Source organism: Epinephelus lanceolatus, chromosome 15, assembly GCF_041903045.1.
Source record: "Epinephelus lanceolatus isolate andai-2023 chromosome 15, ASM4190304v1, whole genome shotgun sequence".
In the NCBI taxonomy this organism is placed as follows: domain Eukaryota; kingdom Metazoa; phylum Chordata; class Actinopteri; order Perciformes; family Serranidae; genus Epinephelus; species Epinephelus lanceolatus.
The window spans coordinates 39,931,191-39,955,005 of NC_135748.1; the positions used below are offsets into that span (position 1 = coordinate 39,931,191).

The following is a 23,815-nucleotide window of genomic DNA, read 5'->3' on the forward strand; positions in this document are numbered from 1 at the left end:
CCGGCAGAGGAGCGTTTAACGACCCGGAGTCTGACAGCAGAGGTTAATACAGGACTGTCCGGCTGCTAACAAGCTAACTGACCACTCTGCGTCCCGAAGGTGCCGCTAGTTGGGCTCAAACTGATTTGACTAACTTACCGATACAGACACTCCTCACAGTCCTCCCCCATATACAGATTAATTAACTCAACAAGCTGTTAACTAATGAGTTAACTAGCAGCTTAGCTTGTTAGCTAGCTGTACTGTTAGGTTCTAATGCTACTGTTAGCTAGCTAGGTGAAGCTAGCCTGTTGCTACCGGTGAAGAAATCATTTTGTTTCTTAAAGTGACTTTAGTGTGAGTGTTTTAGAGCTTCAGTGTCTCTGGTAGAAACGAAATTATCCCTCATTTAAACACTAAAACATGTGGTGAAGGTTTTATTGTGATGTCACTACACTTAAAATTGAATGATGTACTTTTAGGACAACAGATATCACAGAACATCACACTGTGACTGAGAGAGAACACATGTCAGGAGATATTCTTACTCAGTGAAATCAGTAAAAGATTAAAGATGATTATTTGTAAGTTTAGACATGTTGAAGAGACATTCTCTCTTCATTCAACCACACCTGTCAGTAGGTTCAAATACTTCTGCTTTCGCCCCAGGTTTGACAGATCTGCTGTAATGTGGGTGTGTGACAGCACAACATGTGGTTTCAGTCTTATACCAAGTGATACCAGGAACACAATCAACAACATCTGTGCTTAATATAATAATAAGAGGTTAATATACCAGCATGTAGAGCAGAGTGTGGGGTCCTCACTTGCAAACCCTCAGCCCTATGTTCCCTCACTGTAAGAACCATATGTTCCCTCAAAGACATTTTTTTTTAATTTGTCCCCTGTTATATGTTCTCTCATTGTGGGAAACAGCCCTGTTTCCTCAGTCCTGTGTTCCCACGCTGTTGGAAACAGTCCTCTATTCCCTCAGTCACATGTTCCCTCATTGTTAGGAACAACCATATGTTATCTAAGTCTTATGTTCCCTCATTGCTGGAAACAGCTCTGTGTTGCCTCTTTGTTGGCAACAGCTGCTATGGTCACTCAGCCCTGTGTTCCCTCACTGCTGGAAATATCCCTGTTCCCTCAAAGACATGTTCAAATTTGGGAAAGGGCCTATGTTCCCTAACTTATATGTTCATTCATTGTTGGAAACCATATCTTACCTTAGTCCTATTTTCCCCTATTGTTGGAAAAAATCCTGTGTTCACGCTGTCATATGTTCCCTCGTTGTTATACAGTCCTGTGTTCCCTTAGCCCATGTTCCCTCATTGTTGGAAACAGCTCTATGTTCCCTTGGCCCTGTGTTCCCTCATTGATGGAAACAGCTCTATGTTCCCTTGGCCCTGTGTTCCATCATTGATGGAAACAAAGCTGTGTTCCCTTGGCCCTGTGTTTCCTCATTGTTGGAAACCGCTCTATGTTCCCTTGGCCCTGTGTTCCCTCATTGTTGGAAACTGCTCTATGTTCCCTTGGCCCTGTGTTCCCTCATTGTTGGAAACAGCTCTATGTTCCCTTGGTCCTGTGTTCCCTCATTGATGGAAACAAAGCTGTGTTCCCTCATTGTTGGAAACAGCTCTATGTTCCCTTGGCCCTGTGTTCCCTCATTGTTGGAAACAGCTCTATGTTCCCTTGGCCCTGCGTTCCCTCATTGTTGGAAACAGCTCTATGTTCCCTTGGCCCTGTGTTCCCTCATTGATGGAAACAGCTCTATGTTCCCTTGGCCCTGTGTTCCCTCATTGTTGGAAACCGCTCTATGTTCCCTTGGCCCTGTGTTCCCTCATTGTTGGAAACCGCTCTATGTTCCCTTGGACCTGTGTTTCCTCATTGTTGGAAACAGCTCTATGTTCCCTTGGACCTGTGTTCCCTCATTGATGGAAACAGCTCTATGTTCCCTTGGCCCTGTGTTCCCTCATTGATGGAAACAAAGCTGTGCTCCCTTGGCCCTGTGTTCCCTCATTGTTGGAAACCGCTCTATGTTCCCTTGGCCCTGTGTTCCCTCATTGTTGGAAACCGCTCTATGTTCCCTTGGCCCTGTGTTCCCTCATTGTTGGAAACTGCTCTATGTTCCATTGGCCCTGTGTTCCCTCATTGTTGGAAACCGCTCTATGTTCCCTTGGCCCTGTGTTCCCTCATTGTTGGAAACCGCTCTATGTTCCCTTGGCCCTGTGTTCCCTCATTGTTGGAAACTGCTCTATGTTCCATTGGCCCTGTGTTCCCTCATTGATGGAAACAAAGCTGTGCTCCCTTGGCCCTGTGTTCCCTCATTGTTGGAAACCGCTCTATGTTCCCTTGGCCCTGTGTTCCTTCATTGTTGGAAACCGCTCTATGTTCCCTTGGCCCTGTGTTCCCTCATTGTTGGAAACCGCTCTATGTTCCCTTGGCCCTGTGTTCCCTCATTGTTGGAAACCGCTCTATGTTCCCTTGGCCCTGTGTTCCCTCATTGTTGGAAACCGCTCTATGTTCCCTTGGCCCTGTGTTCCCTCATTGTTGGAAACAGTCCTGTGAGGGAACATAGGGTTGGGGAGCAGAGGGAACTTTTATTCAACCATTGGGACAATTTTTTAAAAATGTTGTTTTTGGGACCCTCAGAGCAACAACTTGCTTTCTGGACACTAATGAAACTGGATCTTGACACAGAGCCTGTCTGTCAGATTCAACCATGACATCAGGTAATAATGCAGGACCTGTACTTCAGAGATGGTCACTGAATTACCAACAAACAGCAAACCACAAAGGGAATTTGGGGCTTTCTGGTGGTCTCTGCATCTAGAATGTGAAGAAACCTAAAACCCAAAATATGACAGAACAGAACATCCAACCTCAGCAGAGAAATACACAGGATATTAAATGAATAGTTCTTCACCTACATGTTGTTTGTTTCTCTGGCTGTAAACAGTTTGTGTTTGTTTGTCCCTGCAGTCGCTCTGAAGCGAATGCTGAACTTCAACGCTCCTCCTCTGAAGAACACAGCAGCTGAGCCAGTATGGAAGGTAACACACTGCAACAACACACTCATAATAACTGTCAAGTTAAATAAAATACATGTTACATATTATGTAATTAAACTCTTCAGGTAAGAGCGAATAGAATGAGCTGTTCATATCTACACAGGGAGCAGGTGCTCGTCTACGGAGAGTTGTTGCACTGCCATGTTTCTACAGAGGCCCAGAACTGTCAAATCAAACACTGGCTCTAGATAGGTTTGTCTCCAACATGCCAAACAGAGTCAGAAAAAAAATACATTGGTCTCCATAAACTTTGATAAACCATCTCTAACATTTTGTGATGTCCCTGAACCATTGCAACCAAACATTGCAGCTGTTTACTCTGTCAGGTTTCTGTCTCTGTCTATGTTTAAAATGAAATTACGGGATTTGTTGTATCATGTGTCCTCTGTCCTTCTGTCTCTGTGTGTGCAGGTGTTGATATACGACAGGTTCGGCCAAGACATCATCTCCCCTCTGCTGTCTGTCAAAGAGCTGAGAGACATGGGCATCACGCTGCACCTGTAAGAGACACACACGTCTGCAAAAAAACAAGGCACCTAATGCATGTGCATTCTGTAATGATGACCCTCAGCCCACCCCGTAGTTTGGGAAATCAGGAAGCAATGCAGCAGTAGCAGAAATAGATAAAGAAAGAGGTCTTTTGAGCGGCAAGTTCAGCGTCAAAGCTCTGACAGATGGTTCTCTCAACAAGACCAAAGTTATTTGCAGTTACTGTCAACATGAATTGAGTTACTAGAGTCAAGCTGCTTAAATAAAACAGGATGTTTAGTTAACCTTTACAAGTGTAAAGTTGGACACTACACTGTGTTAGTATTACTGAGTAATGTTAAATATGGTCAATATGTTCATCTGTCGCTGCTTGTTGGGCTTGAGTTTGCCGTGGTTTGCTTTCAGCATATTTTTTAAGCATGCAGTGTGTTTAAGGTTATTCTGGAGAATATTCTGGACAGTATTTGTCATGGTTTGGGATTTTTGCAATAATAATAAACATACATTTGCATAAAGCAAGTAAATTTGTCCACTCCCATGTTGATGAGAGTATTAAAAACTTGAAAAATATCCCTTAGAGGTACATTTACAACAGATAAAAAAGTGTGTGAGTAATTATAAAATAATTGCAAGTTAACTATGGACAGTTATCTGATTAATCGCTACTGGGTATTTTAAAATGATTAACAGCCCTAGTTTTAACCGTTCAACAGCTCCTGAAAAAAAAATGTCATTTACAGCTGTCATTAAAGAAGCGTGTTAAAATGAGCTTGTGTGTGTGTGTGTGTGTGTGTGTGTGTGTGTGTGTGTGTTTCAGTCTGCTTCACTCGGACAGAGATCCGATCCCAGATGTCCCCGCCGTCTACTTCATCATGCCCACAGAGGAGAACATTGACAGGATATGTCAGGTAGACACACACGCACACACACACACACACACACACACAGCCGTCAAAATAAATGATCACCTCTCTTTTTGGATCTCTGCTTTCCAGCTGCACATCAGCATCAGCACGCTGTTTAGCATGTTAGCATTCATTCTGTCAAGCTAATTTATAATCAATAGAGGTAATGATTTGTGTGTGTGTGTGTGTGTGTGTGTGTGTGTGTGTGTGTGTGTGTGTGTAGGACCTGAGGAACCAGCTGTATGAGTCGTACTACCTGAACTTCATCTCTGCCATCAGCAGAAGTAAACTGGAGGACATCGCCAGCGCCGCTCTGGCTGCTAACGCTGTCAACCAAGTCACCAAGGTTACCATGGTTACTCTTATCCTTCTATAGTCTTATTTGTTTTTATTACATTACACTGTGTATGATTCTACTTAGTAGCAACATTGGAATTGATTAGATTCAAGTTTCGTGAATTCTGCGCGACTTTGCAATTTTGTCCAATCACTGCAACTTTCATGTTGACTTGCTCAGCCGCTCTCTCTCTGTTTATCATGAGGCTACTGCTGTGGAGCTTCTGCCCAAGCAGCTAAATATGATGAGCAGTAATGAGAACACGTGATGTGTTAGCTCGTGCTAACTGGGCAGAGAGAGCAGGAGGAGAGGAGCTCACAGAGATGGTCCTCTAGTGCTGCGTCTAACAGCAGCAGCTGATCGTCGGTGATCCCTCGTTTTCCGTTGTCCCCAGAATGTCATTGCGACACTTGTGACTGACTGCAGCAGTCCCAAAAACAAGTCCTGGAGGGAGTGAATGTTACCTGCCAGGAATAATTTTATTTTAATAAATGCAGCTGAAAACTTGAAACAAGTGTAAATTAATACTACTGTGTGAAGCACTAGAGCTCCTTTGATTTAGAAAGGAAGGGAAAATTTAGAATTACATATCCGATTATTCTGTTATTTAATCTCTTTTGTAAATTAGTATAGTGTTGTGTGATTATTTTTTTATTTCCAATTGAGAGGAAAAGGTGCAGGGTTACAGTTAATATCTCCCACTCTGATGCTCATCATCGTTGATTTCCAGTTAAGTAGAACGATACAGTGGGCCAAGAGAGATGCAGATACTGTAGCATTATTCTGATGGGCAGATAAATTCACCTCTGATTTTGTCACACTGAAGACGGCAGTGATAGAGTTGTTTGTTTGTCCTCTCCATCCTCTGTCCAGCTGCAGAAACGATGCACAGCTGGATCACAGAAGGGTTTCTGTAGAGTTTTTATTTTGAAGTTATTAGTCAGGTGTTTCCATTATTGTGTCCACCCCCACTCTGAGACAGTGCAGTGTCAGTGTCAGGAATGCTGTGTGATGACTCTGTGGTGTGTGTGTCTCAGGTTTATGATCAGTACCTGAACTTCATCACTCTGGAAGACGACATGTTCACCCTCTGCCATCAAAACAAGGAGCTCATCTCCTACCACGGTAACAAACACACACACACAAATTATTGGTAAAGGGAGGTGCACTAAAAAGCCCAACACAACGAAACAAATTGTCTCTCTTCATAACTTGTTTTTATTCTCGTAGAAGAAGTGACAGTCGGTCTATAATGCTTTGCAAACATCACCACAACTCCGTCCAATAAACAAGCTACACCTGAGTCACATGACCTTTTCTTTACAAGTCCTGGAGGCTTGTGATTGGTCATTTTTAATCCAAATTACTAAAAAAAAGAGTTAGTGTATCTAGTCAGTGCTCTAAGATCTGGTCATGACATGAATTGAATTAAATGTGTGTCTCACCTGCAGCCATCAACAGAGCAGACATCCAGGACACAGACATGGAGGCCATCATGGACACCATCGTGGACAGTCTCTTCTGTTTCTTCGTCACTCTGGGTGAGTCTGCAGCTCCTCTGATACCTGCAGTGTGGATTTAACATGTCCAGACAAATGTGCTTGTTTTTAGTCTGTTTTAAGATGAAACTAGATATTTTTACTGGTTTTAAAAAATCTAAGGGGGTGGAAATGTTCCTGCTCTGTTGGCAGATACTTTTGTTTATTTTAAAGTGATACTTTGCCAATTTTCATCCAGCTATGTATCATAACAGTGTGGGTTGTAGGTGTAAATGGACTGTGGTAAACTTGCCTCCATCTTAACAGCGCTCAGATCTCGCTGCTCATCGCTTAGCTCCAATTTTGCAGGCTGTTGCTTGAACTGCAGAATGTACTTCAGCGTTTTCGTATGCCCCCCGCCACTGACACAAAGAATAGAATATATATGTAGAAGAAGGAGATCAAAAGAGAGACGTGACACTCTTTCACATATATTGTTCACGATAATACTGTTATAATTTTTAATAAGATGTTGTTGTTATGATATTGTATCAAAGACCTCAGGAGACTGTGTGTTGAGCTGTGATTCTCCTCGATCGAGTCTTCATTAAATACTGTGTGTGATCCATCAAAGAGTGTAACACTGTGTATGCTGACCAGAGATTCTGAGGGTGTCCTTGCATTTAACCCAAACAATATTCCCTTGTGAGTAACTTCACGTACCCAAATAAGGTTATTCTGTCCTGACCTGTGGCTGTGTGAAGTTTGTATTGGTTACTAACTTTAAACAAGTACGCTCACCTGGCTCGCTTTAAATCACCTCGACTGTTTCTTACAAAATGCATTTGTCTAAAAAGAGACTCTCGTCTGTTGAGCCTGGAGCACAGGGCAGTCTCCAATCTCTGAAAGCAAAATTATTACAGACTCTGCACTGATTCCAAAAAGAGGAGCAGCTTCAGTAGTGTGGAATAAACTGTGGCAGAATTGAACGTGTCTCTTTCTTAGTAACAGATTATTTTTAATCCTGATCTAATCAGTTTCTCAGTGTGATTCTGTTTCTGTCCACGAGGTGGAAGTGTTCCCTTACATCTTCAGTAGCTCTCTGTCACAGTGATCAGACTGATTAAAAAAATAATCTGTCATTTAGTTTATGGATAATAAAACACGCAGAAGTCCTTCAGGTTGTTTTGTTGTCTGTAATATTTTCATGTGTGTAACAGGATGAGGCTGTTTTTAAAGTTTGTGTTGTTGCTGTTGTTGTTTTTGTTGTTGATCAGGTGCCGTGCCGATCATTCGCTGTCCCCGGGGAAACGCAGCAGAGATGGTCGCAGTGGTGAGTTCACTCTGAAGTTCATGAAAACTTCTTTCGATTATTTTAAATTGAACTGTTCATGTGTGATACAAGCGGACATGTTTGTAGTTTTAACACCCTTGGTTTCATCCAAAAGTCTCAACAGCTACAAAATTGTCTTCACAAAGTGAACAAACAATTTTTGTTGGGAAATCTAATCAGCTACTGTTTTCTCAACATTTTACGAGATGACTTATTGCTCTTACTAGTGTAGGGTTGGTAGACATGAGGGTATTTATGTCCCTTTTATAACACAGTAGCTTTGTCTTTAATATCTCTGAGTGATTTTAGGTTTCTGTGGACAGAGTTGAACTGTCAGGGGAACTTAATGGGAAGACAGCAGGTCAGCAGTAGATGCCTCATAGAAGTCGTTTACATCATCTGAAAGCTGAAGATCAATATGAGATGCTCAGCACTGTGCGTCAAGTTATGTAGCAAATATGTAATAAATAAAGTGTTTAAGGGCCTAAAACATTATGATGGAAGTATAGGATCTATGGATCATTCCAATAATCAAATCTGCTCATGCAGTGATGCAACAGTTTTAGGGTTAAAACCCTTTGTGTTGGAAGAAGTCTGAAGTGTTTGTGTGTTTGTGTTGTAGAAGTTGGATAAGAAGCTGCGTGAGAACCTGCGGGACGCCAGAAACAGCCTCTTCACTGGAGACAACATGGCCACCGGACAGTTCAGGTAAACGACGTGTTAACTGTCTGTCATGAAGGATAAAACTGAAACAGTGTGAGGTCATGGGAAATTCCACTTCCCACAATGCAGTGCTGTAGTGATCCTTTCTCTTCTCCAGTTTCCAGAGGCCTCTGTTCGTCCTGGCAGATCGTAACTCGGACATGGCCACGCCCCTCCATCACACCTGGACCTATCAGGCGCTTATCCATGATGTCCTGGTGAGCTGTCAATCATCTGTCTCAGAATGAGCTCATGCACATTTTGTGTTGATGTGTAAGAGAACAAGTTATTGAATTTGAAGTGTTGTGCTGCTGTTTAAATGTAGGCTATTATATTGGTATTTAAAACATAAAATCGATTTATTGAGACAGTCTGACGAAAACCAGACTTTTGAAATCCATGTAAACATGTTAGTCCGACTGAAATCATGTTAAATTTCTCAGAGTCAGACTAACACACCACATAATGCGACTGGGAGTTGAATTCCTCCTGCATGTATACAGCCAATCAGACCCAAACTGGCTGAGGCGCTCTGAGCATGCTCCACAGTTTCCACCCCAGAATAGCAGCATGTGTGTGTCTCAGGGATCCCCAAAGGTGTACACACACACACACACACACACCCACACATATTCACATAGAGCCAGAGTGCTGTCAGCTACTGAGGTGCTGAGGTTAATACTGACAGCACTGGAATGTAGAGTTACATGGATGTGTTATGTAACACGTCATCAGCACACACACACACACACACGCACACACACAGCTACTGGCACCGATAGAGCAAAATTTGGCAAATGCAGCATGAAAACATCTTAACAAGTCCTTTAGTGTCATATTCATCCTTCAGGATTAATTTTCCTGTAAAGGAACAAACTGTCTGGACTTTTAAAACCAATATTTCCATCCATCCGTCCGTCTGTTGTCTCTAACAGCTTATCCTGTTCAGGGCCACGGGGGGGCTGGAGCCGATCCCACCTGACACTGTGCGAGAGGCAGTGTACACCCTGGATGGGCCGCTACATGATCACAGGACTAATGCTGTTAATAATTTGTAAAAACATAAGTGATAACAACATCATCATCAGGATCCACAATCCAAGTCATTTAATGTTGGATATCTGCTGATACCAAGTCTGATCTATATGCAGCTACCTGTTAATTAAATATCTACCTGACACATTATAACACCAGCTGTAGTGACGAAATCTGACATCTGTGACTGTAAAGACCCACGGTAGAAATTCCTCTGGAGGTGGGAGTCGAAGACCTCACGGACAGGGGCCTCAGCCAGACGTTCCCAGTTCACCCTACACGTTTGGGTTTACCAGGTCTGTCCAGCAGCCTCCCCCGCCATCTGATCCAACCTACCACCAGGTGGTGATCAGTTGACAGCTCTGCTCTGGCCTAGCGTGTTCTGGTACCAGCTCCGCTTATGAACCTCCCTGTGCTCGAACATGGTGTTCGTCATGGCCAGTCTATGACTAGCACAGAAGTCCAACAACAAACTACTACTCAGGTTCAGGTCAGGCAGGCTGTTCCTCCCAGTCACCCCCCTCCAGGTTTCTCCATCATTGCCCATGTGACCTTTGAAGTCCCCCAGAAGAACTATAGAGTCCCTAGCTGGCACGCCTTCCAAGACACCACCCAGAGACTCTAAGAAGGCCGGGTACTCCACGCTGCTGTTCAGTGTGTACGCACAAACAACAGTAAGAGACCTTCTCTTAGTGATCGAAGTCACATCGAGGCGACCCTCTCCTTCTCCGGGGAGAACCCAACACAGCAGTGCTCAGCCGGGGGCTTGTGAGTATCCCCACACTCACCGGTGCCCCTCACCCTGGGCAACTCCAGAACAAGCGAGAGTCCAGCTCCTCTCCAGGAGTTTGGTTCCAGAACCAGTGCTGCATGTGGAGGTGAGCCCAACTATATCTAGTCGGTACTGCTCCACCTCCCGCACCAGCTCCGGCTACTTCCCCACCAGAGAGTTGACATTTGACGCCCCCAGAGCCAGTCCAGGGGTACTCAAGGTCTGAAAAGTCTGTTTCATCAAGGTCTTCTTGAATTGCACTTAGTCCGGCCCCTCCCCTTGGACTACTTGGCCTTGGGAGACCCTACCAGGGGCTGTTAGCCCTGGACAACACAGCTCCCAGATTCACATGGGCACGCAAACCCCTCCGCCATGTTAAGGTGGCGAATCTTGGAGAAGATCAGTTGTTGTATTGATGTTTTTTTTCTTTCCTTCAATGATAACTGGTAACAGGGATAAAATCAGTTTAACTCAGACAGCAGGTGTTTTCTTGACATTTGAAAAGAAGAAGAGTGAAATGAGTCGGTCTCCACACGTTTACATGACATTAGACAAAATAGATTTATTGTGTCAGTCAAACGAAAACCAGACTTTTAGAATCCACGTGAACATGTTGGTCCAACTGAAATCATACTAAATCTAACTTCTCAAAGTCGGACTAACACACCCAGATAATGAGTTTGGGAGTTGAATTCCTCCTGCATGTATACAGTCAGTTGGACCCAAACTGGCCGAGGCGCTCTGAGCATGCTCCACAGTTTCCACCCCGGGCTTTGACCCGGAAGTTGAATAGCATTAAATGTGTAAGAGAAGAAGAAGCCGGTAACAACATGGAGAAATCTACATCCAGAGCCGTGACTTTTTGGACGGACCAAATGTACAGAGCTGTAAAGTTGTCCACCATGGTAGCAGTTAGCTGCTAGCTAACCGTAGCTAACTTGTTTGTCCATTGTTTGGTCTGTGACGTAATAGGTCAACAGGAAAAAGGTCCAATACTAACAAGCTGAAAGGGGGCATATCTCCACCTATCGTAGAGGAGTCGCACATACTTGGCTCAATAAATGGATTCCCCTCATGTGCTTGTATACTGGGACAAGGACAGTAGTCCAATTAAATGTCCTCATCAAGCTATAACTGTGGCTCGACTTAACTGTGCATGTACACATACTGACTTTCTCATGACCGGGGAGACTGTGTGAACTTGGATGTTGAATTTGTTTTCAGTGACCCTCGATCATTATTGAACCACAAAGGAGCAACTGGGCTCTAAATATTGAGGTAGTCCTCTGCAGTCGATTCAGTGGTTCGATTGAAGAGGTTTAAATTGTGATTTGTCAGTCCATAGTATGTTCAGCCGATGCTTTAACAGTGCTACCCCTCGACTAACCTTCTGTTTGTATTGTTCCAGCTTGTTAGAGACATTATTGTGAAACAGGAACCTGTTCCTGCACACATTTTGATGCTAAACTTCCATTTTGATGCTAAACTTCCAGATTCTTTTACCAGTAACTGCTGATTTCCTCTCCTCTTACTCAACTGTTGCTCAGAGGGATCTTTGTCTCTTTCAGTTATCAGTGTGGTTGAACCATTGTACAGTGTTTTGTTCTCCATGTACAAAACAGTCCCTCGTACTGAATAACATCTGTTTGTGAAGAAGACTTTCTACAACCTAAAGGCATCAGAGACCATTCAGACATATAAAGGAGTCCTCTCACACATCTGACTGGCCAACAGCAAACTCTGGGGCAGCGAACTTTTTTTAACAGAAGTTTGAATACTTCCTTGTTTTAGGAGTTTAGAAATGACCGTCAGCAGTTTAAAGCAGGTCAGAGGGAGACATGTCCCTGCAGCACAGTCAAGAAAATGACACTTCAGACATTTGTTTTGGAAACAGGTGAAATAACGTCGCTCCACTTTAATATTCTTTTTTTAACATCTTTTAAAAAGCCTCTCTGTTCAGTTGTCCAGGATCCAGAATCTGATCTGGTTTCTGTTGAAGCTCCCTGTGCGACGGCCGGTCCAGATGGCAGCGCTCTCCCCCTCTCCTTCCTTTCTTTCCTATAAACATGTCAGAGTCTGAACACAGCCGTCTACCACCCGGCAGGGGATGAGATCCCAACACTAAATCTCCCCTCTCATCCCTCTGCTGTTTCCATGGCAACAGCGATATTATGATCTGCTGCTGAGGATCTGTTCCCCGTCGGCCTCCGTCAGGATCCACTGTGGTGTAATTAGTAGTGATGTGCTGTCTTTGGTCTGGACTCCGTCCCAGATATCTTTAACACAGCAGGGCTTCATCTTCATCTGGTACTGGATCAGGTTTTATATTCATTACGTGTCTCAGAATCAGGTCTAGGATTTTAGGACTGTAAACTTAAGTTAGATGATGACGTCTTTGGTTTTTCTTGGTGGTTTCACTTTGGATTCAGAGCATTTAAAAGACTTAAAGAGCTGATTTAGATCATTAAACACAGGAAAAACAATTTATAATACAAAAAAAATGAATGAGCTCCTTACAGGTACTGGCAGAGCTGAGCTGCAGCCTGCCAAAACAACCAGTGAAGCCAAACTTCAAAGATCACCTGACAGCAGATCTTTGTGAATATGTGTGTATGTGTGTTCTCTGTGTCCACCAGGACTACCAGCTGAACAGGGTGGTGATGGAGGAGGGGGCGGGGGCCGAGCCATCTCCTGCTGGCGCCAGACCAAAGAAGAAGAACAGAAAGACCTATGACCTGACTGGTGCGGACAAGTTTTGGCAAAAACACAAGGGCAGGTTAGTTCTTCTGGAGGAGGCTTTACATATTGGATCCTTATCAGTATTCACTTTGCCAATATAGATTTTATCCAATTCAAGACGGTTAGTTAGTTCTGCTCTCATTTGGATTTGCACCTTACCTTTTACCTTTTCTGTAACTGTGTATGCGTGGTTTTTACATCCTACTCATTGTCTTTTGTTTATAACTTGTTTACTTGCACTTCTTTTCCTCTGCAAACTGCCGCACAGCAATTTCCCTTAAGATAAATAAAGATCTATTTTATCTAGAGTTGCACCGATCAATCAGCTGGTGACAGGAATCAAGTAGGATCAGGAAGTATGAAATGATGATGAAATCATGTTGTGTTACAGTCCGTTTCCAGAGGTGGCAGAGTCAGTCCAGGAGGAGCTTGACACCTACAGAGCACAGGAGGATGAGGTCAAACGGCTGAAGAGCATCATGGTGAGACACTCACCCACACAACTGGCTGTCTTCTGGTAAACTAGCAACACGTCAAGTCCAAGTCAGAGGTCATTACTGAGTCACAAAGGTCATATTTAGGGTTTAGGTTCAAGTCCCTGAGTTCATGTCTTCACCAAAGTTATCTTCAAGTCCAGCTTCCCAAAATTTAAATCTGCTTCTCCAAGGCCATGTTCAAGTCCCCGAAGGGATGTCCAGTTCTACAAGATAATGTCCATGTCATATCTCTGAGTTCATTTCTTAATCATCAAGGTCCTTTACGTGTCCTGTCGGTAGCGTGTCCCTGAAGTCTCATCCAAGTCCCCAAGATAATCTTGTCTGAGTCACGAGGTCACAGAGGTCATAGACAAGTTCACAAAATTGTATCTGCTTGTCTGAGGTAATGTCCAAGTTTCTGAGGTCGTGTCTAAGTTTTCATGTTTAAGATCTACAAGATCATTTCTCAGTGACCTGTAAGGTAACTAGAAAAGTGCACTCAGGTAAGTGCAGATCTCCACCAGGTGACCAACTGGCCCCCTGAGCTGATTGACGGAGCCGTGGCACATTGCACAGAGCAGATTGACAGGCTCTGTTTGTGAAATAGCCACAAATCTTTGATCCATGTCGTTCATAACTGGACTTTTAACTTTGTAGGCTACAGCACAACAAGGTAGTGCCCTGCACGGGCCTATTATCTGGGCCCGGGCCTGGCCCTGGCCCGAGGGGGTGGAGCCCCAGCCTGGCCCGACAGGTTTTCAGAATTCTCATGCCCAAACCCGAAAAAAGCCAGATTTTTTTTTTTTTTTTTTTTTTTTAAATAAACCTCCCATAACAACATGTAGGCTGTAAATGCTGCAGACATTAAAATAGTTTAATTGGGGTTTCTAGCGTGGTATTAAGCTATATTCATTATATTTTGATTGAAAGGATAAAGTTAAATATGAATTTATTTAACTTAATGACTGTATTCTCCTATTTAATGAGAATTGTCAACCGTTGCTGCGCACTGTTGCAGTTGCATCGCGTACAGTCACTTCAAAAAACTAAATAATCAATTAAAAAACCCCAAAAATGCTTCAAACACTTTTCTAAATAATCTTAATATTGAAAGGAAACGAAATATACCCAGATAAGCACTTTTAATGGCATAAGTGGGTATATTTCCTTTCCTTTCAATATTAAGATATACATATATATATATATATATATATATATATATATACACATACATACATACCTTAGTATAGTAATAGTGTATATATAACATAATTGTGTTATGAATTAGAAGATATGGGCGGCACGGTGGTGTGGTGGTTAGCACTGTCGCCTCACACCAAGAGGGTTGCCGGTTCGATCCCGGGTGAGGGAGCCCTTCTGTGTGGAGTTTGCATGTTCTCCCTGTGTCAGCGTGGGTTCTCTCCGGGCACTCCGGCTTCCTCCCACAGTCCAAAGACATGCAGGTTAATTGATAACTCTAAATTGTCCGTAGGTGTGAATGTGAGTGTGAATGGTTGTCTGTCTCTATGTGTCAGCCCTGTGATAGTCTGGCGACCTGTCCAGGGTGAACCCTGCCTCTCACCCAATGTCAGCTGGGACAGGCTCCAGCCCCCCCGCGATCCTCAAGAGGATGAAGCGGTTAGAAGATGAATGAATGAATACAATTACGTATAAATATAATAAGAAAGAAAAGTAAGAAAATATTATATAATATTACAATATAATATATATATATATATATATTATATAATACATAATATAATATTATAACATATATTATACAGTTATGTAATATAATACTTATCTATAAATAGTTAGTCATACAGTCACAATATGTACTTTTTTTTTATATAAATGTAATAAATGATATAAATGCAATTACGATATACATGTCTATATCTGTATATCTCTACATACCCTTGGAGTTAAACCCTTTCTTCCCCGTACTTTGTAAAAATGATATGTTTGTATTTCTTTTTAAACTGGGTGATATCTGGACATTGTTGAAGGTCCACATTCAGTCTGTTCCATGATCTTACTCCGTTGATTGTCATACAAAATCTTTTCACAGTTGTTCGGTACTTGCAAGTTTTGAAATTTAACTTTCCTCTTAAATTATACCCTCCCTCTCTTTCATAAAAGATGTTTTGTAAGTGGGTTGGTGCTGGTTTATTCCTAATTTTGTACATAAATTGTGCTGTTTGAAATTCAACAATGTCATGAAATTTGAATATTTTAGATTTATGAAATAGTGGATTAGTGTGTTCTAGAAAGTCCACCTTGTGAATTATTCTGATTGCTCGTTTTTGCAGTATGAATATTGGTTGTAGTGAACTTTTATATGTATTGCCCAAACCTCTGTGCAGTAAGTTAAGTATGGTAAGATCAGTGAACCGAACAGGATGTGGAATGACTTGTTGTCCAGGAAGTGACGTGCTTTGGCCATGACAGAAATGCTTCTCAATAATTTAGTGCAGATGTATGTAATGTGAGATTTCCAGGAAATTTTGTCGTCTATTATCACCCCAAGGAATTTTGTTTCATATACTCTTTCTGTTTCAACACCCTCTATCTGTACCCGTGCTTGTTGATTTATTTCACTGTTACCAAATATCATGAATTTTGTTTTGTTGAAGTTTAGACATAACTTATTTTTGTCAAACCAGTGTTTTATTTTGCTGAATTCTGAGGTGATAATGTCCAATATTTCCTGTAAATCTTCACCTGAACCAATAATGTTTGTGTCATCTGCAAAAAGGATGAATTTGAGGATTTGTGATATTTTACATATGTCATTGATGTAGATAATAAATAACTTTGGACCTAGCACTCACCCTTGTGGAACTCAGCATACAAGGCATATCAATTCGTATCGTGCATATCTTCAGTGGGTCTTAACATATCGGGTATGGAATTAATCTGCAGAGGCTTCATTTCAAAATGAGAGCACGGTTTTCTGTGGATGTCAGTTTTTTTAGCCACGATGAAGGCCAAAATGTGTCCTGCAGCAGGCCGCAAGGCTTGCTGTTTTTAGCCGAGATGAGTATTGGAAAACTTTGGGCCCCTACTGGCCAGTTATGAGGAGTCAGAAGTCATTGATGGTACAAAACAGGCAATAGCATATGAGGCTGATTGGTCCAGTAGTTCGAAAGATTTGCTGTTGACAGACCGAAACACACACATTCACATTCACACTCACACAATTCCCTCCACTCTTACGCCTGGCACAGATAATAATGAAGAGATGTGGAGTTAATATCTGAGGTGACTGGATCCCACCACAGTGTTCAGGTCTAACTGGTTCCAGTTGATCCCAGTGTAGTCATGTTTGGTTATTGTTCATTGATCTGTGTGTCTGCAGGGTTTAGAGGGGGAGGATGAAGGAGCCATCAGCATGCTGTCAGACAACACAGCCAAGCTCACCTCTGCTGTCAGGTAACTGAACACACTGAACACACTGAATCTACAGTGATCTTCATTAACCAATATTGTCTCAGCTTTCACTGGATATGCTGCTTACAGTTCTAAACAAACTAGTTTATTGATGTATCTTCAAATTACATTTCCGAAATTATACTATATGACTCAAACCGATCACTTTTTGGGCTCTAGTTTCCCGGCACAGCGCAGGTGGCGCAGGGTGGCGAACCCCGCGCAGAGCTAGTTTCAAGCTGCGCAACACATTTGGCACGCGTAATGGAAACCCAACCTGATTTGATTAACACAAATGAGTTCACATCCCTCTCAGCCAACCACAAACAGCCACAGCATCAAATAGGGAGTATATATTCAGCATCTGTCATCTTAGAAAAGTCAAAAGAAAAGAAACAGAGTGAGACTGCGAGAGAGAAAGAGAGAGCGCGCGTGCGCACGAGAGAAACGCAACATTGATTTACAATTGTGGTGACCTCCTCCCAGGCTACCTTTGCATCATCAGCCCGTGGAGGTCTGCTCGCAGTTCTGTATATTCGGACACTGCGAGCTTGGACCTCCCGGACCAAAACATCAGTTTCCTCCTGGGAGAAGTTTGGCCGTCTGACGCTGCTGCTCTCTTCTGCCATGGTGAATTGAGTAAACTCTCATTACGCCTTCGCGCGGCGCATTTAAGGGCGAGGAGAGGGGCTCGTTTGATTGGTGTGATGTGTGTGAAACCCACTCCACACCTTCTCTCCTCCCTCTTTCCGACTTGCGCCGGTAGGAGGGACGGAGGTGGGAAAGAGGAGTAGCTGCGCCAGCTGCACGGTGTGCCAAACTTGCAAAATCCACCTGGCCACACCCAGCTGGCGAAGCGCAGGTGCATTGCGCCTCTGCCGCGCCCGGTCTGCGAAACTAGAGCCCATAGTGTTGCATACAGCATTCATATAAGTGCAGTCCACCCAAGAACAATAAAAATTGTATGTAGTACTCATGTCTCATGGCTCCACTGTCTCTGACGCTGATGTAGACAAGTGACTTGGAATAAGAGAATGGACCAACACTTCTGCATCAGGATAAATTGTCTGCCTTAATCTGTTTGGACATCTGTTTCTACTTTCCATTCCATATCTCTGTCTGCTGCTCATTTAGTTTTAAAATGACCACAGACTTAATAACTTTCCTGGAAGAGCCATTTCCACTGAGGTGCCCTTCAGGAAAGCCCAGAACACCCATCTGTTCGATCAAATCGCAGCGTTCCTGAGAAGTTCTGTTTCTGCTTCTGTTCAGTGAATAACTCTGGTTGCCTGTAAGCAGGTTTCTCAGTAACTTCTGAAGACAGAATTTCCAAAACACCAGAGGACAGATGAGCCTGGAGCCAGGGAACATGTGATTAAATTTTTGGTTGTGATTTCCACCACAGCCCTGTGGTTGTTTTCCATCTGTAACCATGAAACTGTGTTCGAAACTCAACCAAAACAACCTGCTGTCTGCTCCACAGCTCAGCTGGACTGTAGAATGAGATTGACAGGGATGTTTGTTTCTGGGTGAAAGGGACAGCTGGAGAAGTGTTGAGTGTTTGAGGAGGTCTGTTAGTTGTGTAATTATCGTCTTTTTCCACAGATCGCAGTGTGAGATACTCAAGTGTAAAGTGTAGCAGATTGAGTTTCCTTTTCAAAATGTGCTTTTGTGTGTGTGTGTGTGTGTGTGTGTGTGTGTGTGTGTGTGTGTGTGTGCTGCAGCTCTCTGCCCGAGCTGCTGGAGAAGAAAAGGCTGATCGACCTGCACACCAACGTCGCCACAGCCGTCCTCGACCACATCAAGGTACAAACCGCAGTCACTCTCCAAACCAATGAAATGACTCTGACACTTGATGCTAGCGTTGTCAAAACAAACTGAATGAAAGAGCGATGTTTGTGGTTAGTTTTTCTGTTTTCAAAGTTGGGTTTTATTTAGTTTCAAACTCAACACAGTTTTTAGTTTATGTAAATAAACACGTCCATGCGGAACAAAATGTTGAATAAATGTAAAATTTTCTATTCTTGGATTTTTACCTTTAAGGCTCGTATATGCTCAACGTTAGATTCGTATACGGACACAAACAGAGCTTTATGTCTGTACTCTGCATTCATTTCGTACATATTTGTGCATGTTTTTTGAGAGTTTATGGACACGGACAAAATGGAGCAAAACCAGTTCCTAACTCCAGTGTATCAGCAGACATGCTAATGTCAAAGTTAACATTTAAGATTCAAAGTTAGCGTGCTAATGTGTGAAGATCAGTGCAAAAGGAGTACATACCTATTAGTACTAGTATGTATCAGTACACATAACTTGATTCTGTCTGTTTGTGTCCTCAGAGTCGTAAACTGGATGTTTACTTTGAATATGAAGAAAAACTGATGAGCAAGTCGACTTTAGACAAATCGCTGCTGGACATCATCACTGACCCAGACGGTATGAACACACACAGATACACATACACAGTTGCACTTCATGGTTATCAAAAGGCATTCTGCTATTAAGCCAAACACTAACCCTGACCGATATACCGAATGTTACCACCTCAGTGGGTGCTGCACTCCACTCTGCAGCTGCTCCTGAGAGTAACATAATGACACTGATCTCGAGTGCCCAGCTGATATTTACGTGGATTTTTTTTACACGATTTGACAAAAGTGCATATTTAATAGATTCAGTGTGGACAGAGAGCTCTGATGGTATGTGATACTATGTGATAGTCTGAAGCTCGAATTCTTTTAGGATATGGTAACCACTCAAAAGATCGGCGAGTAGCTTACTTGCTATCTTCCTAAGCTTGTAACTTTACTTTATAAAAAAGAAAACACGTCTTATAAATGACACATAATGAAGCCAACAGCAAGTAGCCTAGCTTGTTATTAGCGATGGTCATTTACCAGACACTTTCAGCTCCCTGGCGATCTGTCTCCAGCCAGCCTTCACTTGATGTAGGTTGTAGTGAAATAAGGCGGCATTGTGTGGATAATTCTCTTTATTTCAACTTCATGATTCAGTCGTTACGCATTTATTGCAGCTCTTTCAAAGCAAGCGACAGGAGTTAATATAAACACATGACAAAACTTAAGCTCTAGGCCATGTCTTTCATCAGCTTCGAATCCAAAATGTTGCCAAATTGGTGCCATTTTAGTTTTCTTGAGAGACTAACTCTGCCATGTCTTCTCTTGTCACCCCAAAAAACACATAAACTTTCAAGTAAACAAACATAGCTTGAATTGCTCTGCCTTTCCCACCTCTACTGAAATTTCATCTCCATGTTGCTGTGCTCGGTTCACAGCCGGTCATACACTTTGGTCTCTATACGTTTCTTTATGAACAAACACACTGTCAGAATTTGTCATAATGACAAAGGTTGGTTAAGCCGGTATGCAAAAAATCAAGCAGGTTTGAATTCATACACTGGACTGGACCGGCAAAATGGGAAATTCTGGTTGCAAATCATAAATGCAGTTGAGGAGCTTGAGGCTCGTTGAGGCAGAGCAGGTTGTGTGTTACAGTAAAATATAAGACAAACTAAAGTGTGTGTAAATGTTTGTGTTCATCAGCCGGGACCCCAGAAGACAAAATGAGACTTTTCCTCATCTATTACATCACTGCTCCACAGGCTCCTTCAGAGGTAACACACACACACACACACACACTCACACACACACACAGAGATAACTACAATAACAAGCCAACATTATAAAATGTGTTACAGACAAAAACAACAACAAAAAAACAGTAATTTGAACAAAACAGTCCATAAACAGGTTGAACCACAACTTTTGGTGCAAATTATTAAAAACAAGACGATGTAAAATTAGAAACAGCGACAGATTCGATTTTGAAAAAAAAACAAAGCGTAAAAACTACAAAATCACAGCTTCTTCAGTGCGTACAGTCTTAAAGACATCCATCTCAAAAAGTTCTTGAACCTTTTCAGCGCATGGCTACTAGCAGGATTTATGACAAATAGCTTTTAGCCCTTGAAGCCCTCTGGAGTTACACATAAGCACGACCTTCTCCAACAAATCTTTGAAGCTGTGAAGTGCTGACACATTACGTAGAGAAAGTTGTTCCCATGTGTATCCGACCTCAACATATTCTGTGAAAGAGCTGCAGAGTGTTTCGGGTTTTTTGTGCAGCCATAACAATGAAGTCTTTGACAACAAGCTAAGTGTAACTAATAATATCCATGAGTAAAGTCTGGCTCTTTGAGAACGCAGAACAACAAATATTTTCCATGTTAAGAAACGTGTTTTTATTTTAAATCAGTTCCTCTTTGTATTCACCAAAATGCGAGTGCGTCCAAACCGCTGCTGTGATGGATGTGGACGGTCTGACCTCAGAAGTGTATTATTGGAACTGTCATCGTATTTGACGCTGAGTGAAGTGAACTGGGACCACAGACCAGCGTGAGTCACCAAACCGCCCCTGCACCAGCTTAACCAGAACGTCACACTTGGCTCTGATGTCTCAATTGTTCTCTGAGAGTTAAGTCACATCAGTAATGGACGTTCGGCAAAAGTTCACCTTTTAACATGACGACACAACAACACACAGTTCAGGGGTCGCTTAAGTTGAAGTGGATTTTTACATTATCACAGCGAAGGTATGTTGCTGTAGCTAATTTAATATATGGCCAACGTAAATGCACAGCCTTCTCTACATACTGGAGTGTACCTCATCTCGGGCTGTTTTTCCTAGGGCTGCCCCCGACTAAGTATTTTCCTAGTTGACCAAAAGTCGTCATTACGGTCCATCAGTGGACTAGTCTCCTGCATGTTTCTGATATGACTGTAATGATTAAATGATATATATTGGTGGTTTGAGTTGAAGGTGTGAGAAAGAATAGTATCAGTAACATTGTTAACACTGTGCTACATTACAGAGAAATACAAACTGTACTAATGAACCTTCATTAATATAGGCCTATATTTTATCTACAAGTGCACGTCACACACTGAGCGAGCCGCCTGTTAATGACGCTGTGGGCTAATGGGCATGTAGCTGCTTCCATGTTTCAGATGATACGTCATGTTTGTAGTCGACCAATGAAGATGAGTTTACATATCACCTTGGGTTCGTCCTTCACCTTCTCAAAATGATCCCACACTTTGGATTTCCTGCCTGACATGTTATTAACTAGCCTGTGGAATAACCGCAGGTACCAGCCCTGGAAATTAGGGGCCGTACACATGCTGTATCTTTAACCACCTGGAAGATGTGAGGTCGGGCACTGTGCGCTACTCTTGTAGCTTTTTTGTGCCAGCTTTCGGAGCATGGTGGCAGGTTGTGGCAGCATCGTATAGACTATTTACCTGTCCACATGACTTTCATTTTACAAAATATCTCCATTGGCATGAGAGCTCATTTATGCTCAATGGTAGGTATGGATGGAGCCTTTTGTCTGTACTCTGTTTTCATGTCGTCCGTATTTGTGCACATTTTTTGAAAGCTTACAGAAAAGGACAAATTTGAGCTGTTACCACTGGAGATCGTGGAGGCAGTGTAGTGTAGTTCAATCCAGACACGACCGTAGGAGATGACAAAAACATTTTAAAAATGGGAGAAGGGAACAAATCATTAATACAGTGAAGAGAATTCTCCGTCCACGTCACAATGTAAACTAAGCACAAAAAGTAAGGACATTTGTGTTTAGTAGATTATCTCTTTGTTGTAACAATGCTTCTTGGCAATAATCTTATACCGTTGAAAAGCCGTTTATCTCCCTTTTAAATGGTGCCACATTTGTAAGGAACATGAATTTGTGGGATGAGCAGCAGAGCTGAGAATGTGGGTTGCGCCCATGAAAAATTCACCAAATCTCTGCCTGATTGGCACCTGATTGTCAGCACCTGTGGGCATGGGCCCTGCTACACTGGTCAGTTGTCACTACCAGTGGTGACTACCCTCTAGTGCCATCTGTTGGCTGTATTGGTTAGTGGAGCTGCCAGGGGTGCAGATCTTGGTGGTAGTAGCACATATTCAAACGAGAACTTTGAGGGCGGAAGTGGAGAAGGGTTCAGTGTGAACAGCAGCTGAACATGAGTCAGTCGGTTTTAAGAGCACTTGGAAGTATGAAGGCAGTCACGCTTACATTACACATTACAACATTTGAAACCTACATATATATTTTCGTACATAAAGGGCGTATAATCTCCTAATGCATTAGTCTACTACTAATTCTCTCTACTATTACTCTAGTACGCCACCAAAAGTTAAATTTGTATTTGCAATATTAATTATTTATATAATATAAAATCAATACTATTGATAAAATATTGTGATATTATGCTGTATCATTTTTCCCCCACCCCTACTGATAATAATAATAATAATAATAATGCCGCATACCGTGTAACCAAATAGTGATATTTTCTGAAATGGTGATTGTGACGTGGGAATCTCACCATTCTAACCCTTAAATGAACAGTAACTCAGCACGGCCCTGGTGCAGCTTCAGGAAGCCTGATTTTTCCAAACTACCAACAATAATTTGACTGAAATTTAAATTTTTCTGCAGGACAAACAAGCTTCAAATAATTTCCAGTGCAGATGTTTAATAGGACCTTACTGGTGATGTTGTATGCCTCAGCACATCAGCTACGCAGGGTATAAAGTTTCCTTTCCTCTTGATTGAATCATCTGTTTTCAGATCAATATCCCTTCTTCCAGGCAGCCATTGGTTTCACTTCATTTTGTCGAAAATCAGTTTAAGAGACTTAAAATTTTCTTGGACTTTGCGAGCATTTAAAAAACCTTGCTTGGTAGGTCCGTGTTGGACTGCTCACACATCCAGTAAATGAAAAGTATCGTGGTGTAAAACTGGTGTCAGAAAATTGAACTGAAGACGAACATAGATGTTGTGAAACGAATCTTGTAAATGTCGTCATTTCTTGCATTAAAACAGTGCATCTTAAACTTTGTGCTGCTTTATGACGTCAGTTCAACCCCATCAGCGTAAACATGGGAGAGAGGTACAACATAAATGAGTTAGCATCAGTAGGAAGAGCAGTAGAAGGTGTTTTTGTGGGGATAATAAGCGTTTTATGGGATGT

General features: G+C 42.4%; 1 protein-coding gene across 1 annotated transcript in view; it reads left to right on the forward strand.

Moving 5' to 3' along the window:
• The window catches only part of scfd1 (sec1 family domain containing 1), a 45,664-nt gene that overhangs the window by 176 nt on the left and 21,673 nt on the right, over window positions 1-23,815 (forward strand). Inside the window, exons 2-16 of the mRNA XM_033643618.2 lie at window positions 2,965-3,035; window positions 3,465-3,553; window positions 4,360-4,450; window positions 4,671-4,793; window positions 5,822-5,909; window positions 6,236-6,325; window positions 7,540-7,595; window positions 8,218-8,303; window positions 8,416-8,515; window positions 12,741-12,880; window positions 13,235-13,325; window positions 16,681-16,754; window positions 18,476-18,557; window positions 19,094-19,190; window positions 20,318-20,388. Of these exons, the coding sequence (XP_033499509.1) occupies window positions 2,965-3,035; window positions 3,465-3,553; window positions 4,360-4,450; window positions 4,671-4,793; window positions 5,822-5,909; window positions 6,236-6,325; window positions 7,540-7,595; window positions 8,218-8,303; window positions 8,416-8,515; window positions 12,741-12,880; window positions 13,235-13,325; window positions 16,681-16,754; window positions 18,476-18,557; window positions 19,094-19,190; window positions 20,318-20,388 (1,349 nt within the window). The remainder of the gene's footprint in view (window positions 1-2,964; window positions 3,036-3,464; window positions 3,554-4,359; window positions 4,451-4,670; window positions 4,794-5,821; window positions 5,910-6,235; window positions 6,326-7,539; window positions 7,596-8,217; window positions 8,304-8,415; window positions 8,516-12,740; window positions 12,881-13,234; window positions 13,326-16,680; window positions 16,755-18,475; window positions 18,558-19,093; window positions 19,191-20,317; window positions 20,389-23,815) is intronic.